The 8630-nt window shown below is 54.4% G+C and overlaps 1 protein-coding gene across 1 annotated transcript in view; it reads right to left on the bottom strand.

Moving 5' to 3' along the window:
• Positions 1-362: 362 nt before the first annotated feature.
• ALX4 (ALX homeobox 4) overlaps positions 363-8630 on the bottom strand; it is a 39432-nt gene continuing 31164 nt past the window's right edge. Inside the window, exons 3-4 of the mRNA XM_075094290.1 lie at positions 2906-3034; positions 363-780 (exon numbers count right to left, since the gene is read on the bottom strand). Coding sequence (XP_074950391.1) covers positions 457-780; positions 2906-3034 — 453 coding nt within the window. The 3' untranslated portion in view covers positions 363-456. The remainder of the gene's footprint in view (positions 781-2905; positions 3035-8630) is intronic.

The raw sequence follows: 8630 nt of genomic DNA, 5'->3' as shown, positions 1-8630 counted from the left end.
GCAACACCATCAACAAATCAGGAGGGGAAAAGTGTGAGGGTGTGGGGGAGCACTTGTGTGGAGTGACAGGATGGGGGAAGCTGCTGCAATGCCAGCAGGCTCTTGGTCTTTGGAGAGGCAGCTCTGGTGTCAGAAAAAGGAGCAGGGAGAAAAAATGCCCAGGTTACTGGGGAGGTGGCAGTGAGAGGGGACGCATTCCAACCCAGATCTCACTGGAAGAGGTGCTGCTTCACAGCTTCCCTCTACCAGCCTGATCCCAGGAGCTGGGAGGTGCCGTGTTCATGCTGGAAACACTCCGCTTACTTTAATGTATGTACTTTATATACCAGGGTAGCTAAAAGTGCTGCATTCAGATCCCCAAGGAGGCAACTGCTGTCCGGCGTCCAAGCGGATGGATTTATTCGGCTGTCCCCATGTGCCCTCTCCATGTCTCACGGGCATTGGGCTGTAGCCCTGTCATGTTGCCCAGGAGATAGCGGCGCTGTGCTCCTTCGCTTTCATCCTCAGGGCAGCGATGCTGGAGGTCTTGCGGTCCGGCTCGCTGTTCAGCTCATAGCCATTGAGGCCGGGGCTCATCCCGGCCGTGCCAAAGAGGCCACCCATGTGAGTCTGTCCCACGTGGCTGCCAGGGCCAGAGACACCAAGGAACTCAGAGACGCTGCCGGCTGTGTGGGGGTGAGCATGGGGGGACATGCAGGAGGGCACTGTCTCGCAAGGGACGACGCAGGCGGGCACGGGGGAAGCGGTGCCGTTGTTGCCGATCCAGGAAGGGTTCTGGATCTGGGGGTGCGAAAATAAGCGTCAGGGCTGCCTGGTGGGGGATGCAGCCAGGAGCAGGCCTGAGGGGAGAGAGTGTGTCTTCCCCTGGCCCCCGCCGCCACCCTGCAGGGCAGCCCTGTGCGCAAGGGGCGTCTGGTGCAGCGGGATGCGATATGCTGGCCCCTGTCAGCAGCAGCATCAGCAGCCCCCCCAGAACCAGCAGGTCCCCTCCAAAATCCATACCCCAGTCCTGGCAGGGTCTGGGAGTGCTGGAGACTAACTCCCAGGGGAGTGGGACTGTGCCCCTTCCCTGCCGTGTTGTCTCTCTGTTTGTCTGTTCCCCCGCTCCCAGCTATTTCTGGTTTGTTTTGTTGTTGTTTTTTTTTAACCATGAACACTTTCTGGAGTTGTTGGTGCAGGAAACCTGGTGTCATCCATAGTGTTTCTGTGTATACTGACTATAGAGGCAATAGGCAGAAAGGGATGCTGCAAGACCACCAATCCACCCTCCTGCCCCAGCTCAAGGCGGCTTTGCCTAGGCAAGAGTCTTTTTGCACCAGATGGATGTGCCTGTTGGAGCTGAGCTGCCTGCAGCCCCCAGCACAGACAGCTCTCCTGCCCCTCTCCCCAGAAGTGCTTGTTGCCCATCGAAGAAGCATTGCCTGCTCTTCTGCAGAGCAGAGCCCTGCGGGGCCACCTCGTGTGGCCGTCTCGGCTTCTGCAGTGTCACTCATTAAATGATATTGCAGAAGGAGAGAGGGAGACTTAGTATTTGCCAGCAGGAGTATGTCTGCTGCAGCAGGAGTGGCGGGGTGGGCATGCATGATGAAAGCGGGGAGGAGGTGAGCAGCTGGCTGGAGCAAGAGAGCAAAAGGCCCTTCATCCCACCGCCCTGCTGCACCACCGCCCTTGGGCCCTCTCTGATCTCTTACCTCCTGCAAATTGCTTTTCATTTTTTTGATCTCTATGGTGGGAGGGAGCAGTATAAGTTACAAAGAAGGAAGTGCTGAAAAGGCTGCTGAGAGTGTCCTCTGCTTGAAAAGCTGCTTTGGCATCTCGCAGCTGTTTCATAAGGGGTTTTTGTTCAATTCGGGGGAGACACCGAGCAAGAAAGAGGTCAAACTCTCTTAGCTTGGCTGCAGGGGAGCTTTGGTGCAGCACTGTCTGGGAAGGTAGCTGACAGCCGGGGCGTCAGGGAGGAGGACTCCCAGCAGCTCTGTGAGGACAAGGCGGGTTCAGACCATCATGCCTACAAAACTGCACCCTCAAGCAAATTCTGGGTGGTGGGAAGAGGAGGCAGCAGGATAGAGGGAGTGCTTTGCGGGGGCACAGCTCAGCCCTAGAGCTATCAAACGCCCATCCGCCCTGGCAGCATCTGAAGGCAGTATTGTGAAACGGGGGCTGGCTCACTGCTTAGGAGGCTACTGTGGTGACAGGTTTCCCAGGATGGGACGTTAAGGAGGGAGGGAGCTGTGCCACCTGCCTTCTGGGCCAGGGCAGGAACGATCTTGACAATCCCCAGATACTCTAACAAGGCTGCTCCCACCCTTCCTTTAGAGCACAAAGCCACAAGACCTTTGGGAAACATCGCCAGGCATCACCAAGTATGCTGTGGGTACCACAGCCCATCGCTGGGAGACAGCTATGGGAATTTGCCAGGGGAAAAATGCTTTTGTCCAACCTCCTGAAGCAGGGGCACAGAAACCTAGGCATGGCAACAGGAAGCCTTCCTGGGCACTGCTGGTTTTAAGGCCTTAAATAGCCTTCAAGACCTTTTCCAAAACAGTGAGAAGTTAGTGGACAGCAGCACATGTGATGGGAGGACAATGTAATAGGATGTGCTGAGCAGGGTGACCTGTGCCCAAAGGGTGGCTGTACTGTCACATAGGGCTGGGCTTGGTGCTTGCTTTAGAGTTGGCTGCACTAGGCCAGGGCATGAGGGAGCTGGGCAGAATGCTCAGCTAAATAATTCCTGGCCCTTCAGTGTTCGGTAATATAACCCCAGCCCTGCCACTCTAGCAGCCTTGCCTGAGGGCAGGTGGATGAACCTGAGACGTGAAGCATCACCTGGGGGAGGACTGGGAGCAGAGGTGGTGTATCCAGCTGCCATCAGGACAGACAGACCAGGGCAGGGGGATGCACTCACCTGGGCATAGTTCTCAGCACGGGTGAGCAGGGGCAGCTCGTAGGCAGTGGAGAAGTGGGTTCGGACCTGCTGCATCTGGCCGAACCGCTCCCGCTTGCGCCATTTTGCTCGTCGGTTCTGAAACCACACCTGGGGGAGAGTGTGACAGGCAGCTGTGAACAGGGTGGCTGGCAGTGGCTGGGAGCCCGGCAGACACAGGCAGCCCACTGGCTTGCAGGGCTTTGCCAGGCGGGTAGTTGTACGTGGCGTACACAATCCCCTGCAGGAGCAGCAGTCCTGCCCTGCATCCCTGGCGGGCCTGTGCTCCCAAACTGGGAGCACCCCAGGCAAGAGATGATGCCTAGCTTTTGGTGTCCTGCTTGTCTGGGGACATTCACAGCTCTTCCCTCCCGCAGGCGGGTTTCATAAAATCATAGAATCATTAAGGTTGGAAAGGCCCTCTAGGATCATCAAGTCCAGCTGCCAACCCAACACACCCATGGCTCCTAAACCATGCCCTGAAGTGCCACATCTACAAGTTTTCTGAACACCTCCAGGGATGGTGACTCCACCACCTCTGGGCAGCCTGTTCCAATGCCTGACCACTCCTTCAGTAAAGACATTTTTCCTAATACCCAGCCTAAACCTCCCCTGATGCAATTTGAGGCCATTTCCTCTTGTCCTATCACACATTACTAGGGAGAAGAGACCAACACCCACCTCACTACAACCTCATTTCAGGAAGCTGTAGAGAGCGATAAGGTCTCCCCTCAGTCTCCTCTTCTCCAGGCTAAACAATCCCAGTTCTCTCAACCTCTCCTCATAAGACTTGTTTTCCAGACTCTTATCAGCTTTCAGGTTTGCCCTCAATTAACCTGTCTTCCTCACGTCCCTAAATCGGCATTACCTAGGCACTGCCTGCAGCTCATGTGCTGTCAGCCAGTCTTAGATGAGAAGTGCAAATACATCCACGTGTGCTGCTACCAGGCTGAAACCAGCAGCACTGCGGCTTTCCCCAGGCCTATCCTGGCTATGAGGGTGCCATTGACTGAAAGCTTGCATTTCTCACTGAACTCTCAGTTTATTTTCCTTAACTGTTAAAAGAATAAAATGCATAATACGCCTTCCCTTAGCTGCAGAAAAAGACAAGTGCCGTGTATAGTTACACATCCTTTGCTTTACAACATGTTTTCTTTGCAGAGTTTGCAGCGCTCTGCTTCACAGTGCTACTCAGATCCCTTCAAGGCAGAGGAAAGACCAAAACACTGTTTCTGCTCTTATTTTTACTGGCTTGACATCAGTGTGGATTATTGCAGTATTGTCAGCACCATTGCTCCTGATTTGCATCAGCATAAGAAAGATCAGAGCCTGGCCTAGTGTCTTCAAAGCCTCTTGAAGCTTGTGAGTCAGGGAAACACATCAATCAAGAGCTGCTTTGAAGGCTCTGAGAGATGCAGGCGATCACCAGGGGCTGGGTTGTGCAGGTCACGCCAGTGCATGAAAGGAGCAGTCCAAGAGCTGCTCCGTTCTGCTTCAAGTTTTACACGGTGACTCACGGCGGGGGGGCACCGCTAACGAACAGCTTGGTCCTGCCTGCACCCAGCTGTGAGGCAGCTCCACTGCTTTGCTGGCAGCTGCATAAACCAGATGCTGCTTTTGGTTTCGCCAGCTCACGTCTTTGGAGAGTAGCGGGCACCCGGCACAAGGAGGGCAGCAGGCCAGCTTTTGCAGGGCAGGAGAGTGGTGGTATTTACACCCTGCATCAGCACAGCTAGAAGCTGCTACAGGGAGAGACAGGCCCGAGGGTCTGTAGTTTTTGTCTGAGCTGACCTTCTTACTTGTGCTGGAAGAGTCATTCCAGGCTCTCCTGCTTCAGTTCCCCCCTCCCCACCACACAGGCAGACTCAGGCTGGTCTCTCGCAGCTCCCCACTGTGGCCAGCCCCATGGTACGAGTGGGCAGCTGAGGGTCTGGCCGTGGGCTGTGCTCTGGCGGTCTGGTGGTCTGATGGTCTGGCTTCCTAGCTGATAGTGCAGTGCCCAGGCATTTCCTCCCCATGTGGGCTGCTGATGGTGTAGCATATAGTACCCAGCACTGCTGTCACAGCAATGCCACTGGCAGGACCATCCACAAACCAGCCAGACTAACCATACCCAAAGTAGCAACCTGATATTATCCCCCCATCCCAATCCAAAAACACTATGAGAATTTTCAGCGGGTGCAAAAAACACCAGCAGAAAGGGCCTAACGTTATCCCAGCTAAGCACATACTGCACATGAAGAGCATCCTACTGAGCAGGTTTGATGCCCGAGGCATCTGTCTGCTTTTCTTCTACCTCTTCTTGGCACAGCTGCTTCAGCCCAGCTGCAGGCCAGTCCCAGGGCTGGCCCAGATCATGCAGCTTTGATCTGCAGATTCAAAGTTAGTGGTGGTGACCCAGTTCCTCCTCTGGTGGAGGAGGTCCTGCTGTGTACAGAGGGGTGGAGAGCAGGTAGGGAGCAGAGCGCTGGCTGTGCATGAGGTCGGGGAGAACATATGCCAGGCATATGCGGCCATTCCCCTGCCTGGTGAAGACACTGGCTGGCCCACCCGCCAGCTCAGCTACACATCTACACTGCTGTGCAGGGAAGCCCACCTGAGCATCCCACCCAGGGCACTCGCCCAGGAGCAGGGCAGCTGAGTGCAGGCTCCTGCAGCAGTGCCCAGCTCTGCAGCATGACCTCCAAAGCCATCAGTGTGGGTTTTGTGCACTTGGCTCCCCTGGGCCTGCTGGAGCCACAGGGAGGTTTCCCGGAGCCATCCAGAGAAGAGCAGGGTCTCTGGCACTGGCTTTTCCTCTGCTGCTCCTCATTTAGACATTGAATTGAACTGGCACTGGCAGAGCAAAATGGTTTAAACTGGCGGTTCCCAAATTGCAGTCCCCACATGGCTGGTGGGCTGGGAAGCTGTGGCAAACCGTCGCGTTAGGCTGAAAGAAGAGTGTCTTCAGTCCAAGTCCTGGTGCTGGGGGCACTGGAGATGCTCCAAGGGCTGGCAGTGAGCCACTGCTCCGAAACATTTGCAACAAGGTTTGGACTACTTTTTAAAGTTCTCCTTTCTCCTCTGGTCCAGGTCCTTTTAGGCTGTTTGGTATCTTGCAGCTGGGTTTCTCCAGGCCTCCACAGTGCCCAGGAAAATCAGGGCAGGCAGGGCAATGTATAATGTGAAAAACAACTAATCTTAAGTACTTCCTGGCTTCTCAATCTTAAAAGAGACCTGCTTTTCAACAGCAAATCTAAAACCAACAGAAGTCTGTTTTCCTTTCATTGCTTGTCACCTTTAGTCAAGAGAGGCTGCTATGGGATTGGGATGTGACAGTGAAGGTTGCAGCAGACAATGCAGCATGTCTGTGGGATCAGGATGGGGTACTTCGTGCAGGGATAAGCAGTCATTGTGGGCTGCATCTCAGTGTTAACAATTACAGTGGGAGTGTAGGGTAATGTCATGTATCTGACTCCTGCAGACAATGCTTTGATAAGCCCTGATGTACCAAATCAGCCCTATAAAAAGCTACAGAACAGAAAATGTTCCATGTCTCCATAAACATTCAGCCATATGCTTGTACCTAAATCCATATGCATACACAGCTGATGTGCTGTAGCAGGTGGAGAGGCTGGGACTGGCCTGAGACAAAGAAAGCAGTAGGCCCCTGCTCGCTGTCTTACTGCCACTACCCTGGCACCCAGCAGGCACTGCCGGTCTGTCTCTGCCACCAAGCCCTACGTGCCCTGCACAGGGTGCAGGTGGATGGGCCAAGTTGGAACCTGAGCCACGCCCCTCTGGTCATGGATGGATGGTTGGGGATGGCGTTGCTGCGTTCATCCTTCCTCCAAGTTAAAGAAAAAAATTATTTCCCTTCTCTCCAACCTGCCCCAGCATGGCAATGGAGGGTGAGGCTGGCCTCTGCACATATGATGGTGGGCTGGTGGCAGTCATGAGGCCAGATCCAGCCTGGCACCCCACGCCTTTTGCTCGATCCCCGCCTCACTGCATCACTGCCCAGCAGCTGGCGAGAGCTGCCTGCCACGTTCAAGCCTTACTTATGCTCCCACTCTCCCCTGGCAGCCTTGCAGCATCCGTTCTGTCCATCCATGCTGCTCTGGCCCCTCTGACCTCCTCCCTCTGCTCAGCTGCCATCTGTCTGTCTGTCTTTCTCCAGAACCCCATCCCTCTGCTACAGGCCAGGCCCGTCTCCCCTCTTCCCAGAGATGGCCAGCAGCCCTTTGCTTTCCAGCCTGCAAGAACAGAGCCAGAATTCATCCCTGAACACTGAAACTGGACACCATTTTATCAGTGGCCTGGAATGGGAAATTGGAGCCTGGGATGAGAGAATTGAATAACTTGAGCTTGTTTTCATTTCATGTTTAATTTCCTGCAGGCTTAGCTCAGTCTTTCCGCTCCTTCTACCAGCCTCCCAGGGTTTTATGGGGGAAAAGGGATCAAGATATATTACTTCTTGCTTTGCTTTTTTTCTTTTCCTTTTTTTTTTCCAAAGCAGTGATTTTGCTACAGCAGAGTTTGACATTTTGCTCTCACTTTCATGCCCCTGCTGCATCACAGGGTCACCGCCAAAAACATTTCATTAACAATCCCAGCAATCTTAAGGCTGGGTCTGAGGGGGCTGGCTGAGGGGTTATATTCTCTGGCCATGAAGCCTCCTTCCAGCCCCATCTCTTTCTCCTGTGCTGCAGGGCAGGCCAGGAGGAAGAGATACAGCCCAAGAAAGATGAGCAGCCGGGGCTGGGCTGGCATGGGCTTGGGGATGTCTATATGTGTGTCTGCATGTAAAGGGAAGGAGCCATGTCTGAACACACGTGTGGCTACTATGTTTCTCTAGTGCCACCACCTCAGACATCTGCTGCAACCCTGGATGAAGCTCAGGCAGTTGCTGGTACAGAGCAGGAGCCCTTTCTGGGGCTCTGCAGCCCCAGACATGGACGAGAAGGAGAAAGGAATAGGGTATGCATGGTGTGTAGGACTTACATGAAACCACTGCCTGCTGTGCACCCTTGCAGGTTTGTTTCTGAGCCCTAGCAGCCTCTTCCTGGCTGGGTGGCTCTGCCTCTGCGCAGGGCTTACATGCAGCTCCCACTTCAGAAAACAGGGATGGGCAGTAGCTGAATAGTACTTGGCAAAAGGGGCCAGGGCATGGGGGGCAGGCAGGAAAAATGTTGCATTGCATTGCAGGGGGAATTAGCTTTGATGTTGTCAGACATCAGCACTGATGGCTGGAAACCACGGCAAGTAGAGAAATGGAGCAGGAGAGGGGCCAGGCTGCAGGATGCCACTACTTTGCAGACAGCACAGCCCGCCCCATGCCCACTACTGGCATGAGCTCTTCTCCAGGCACTGAGATCTCCATCAGCTATTTCATTAACGAAGCATGAGCTTGGGAAAGGGATGGAAAAAAACAGAGCTGCCACTTGCCTGTATGGGCTTCACATCTGTGCCTGCCTGCGACATGGCGGCTGGTTGTATTCCCTTGGGAGCTGAACTTGGCCAGAGGGTATGACCTCCAGCCAAAAGCTGGCTCAGACATAGCAGGGAGCATCACACCTCAAACCTGCTGGGTGCCTCACCTTCCTGCTGCTCTGCTTTGCTTAGTTCAGCCTTGCAGGCAGCTGAAGCTGGCCTCCATTAAATTATTCCAGGGCACTCGCCATCCTTTAGAGGACTTTACCTTCCTTGGGAGATGGACTGTTGAGCT

The sequence above is a fragment of the Phalacrocorax aristotelis genome, chromosome 5 (assembly GCF_949628215.1).
Source record: "Phalacrocorax aristotelis chromosome 5, bGulAri2.1, whole genome shotgun sequence".
Taxonomy (NCBI): Eukaryota; Metazoa; Chordata; class Aves; order Suliformes; family Phalacrocoracidae; genus Phalacrocorax; species Phalacrocorax aristotelis.
The sequence above is the reverse complement of the archived record's forward strand: the minus strand, read 5'-3'. Positions and strand labels throughout refer to the sequence as shown.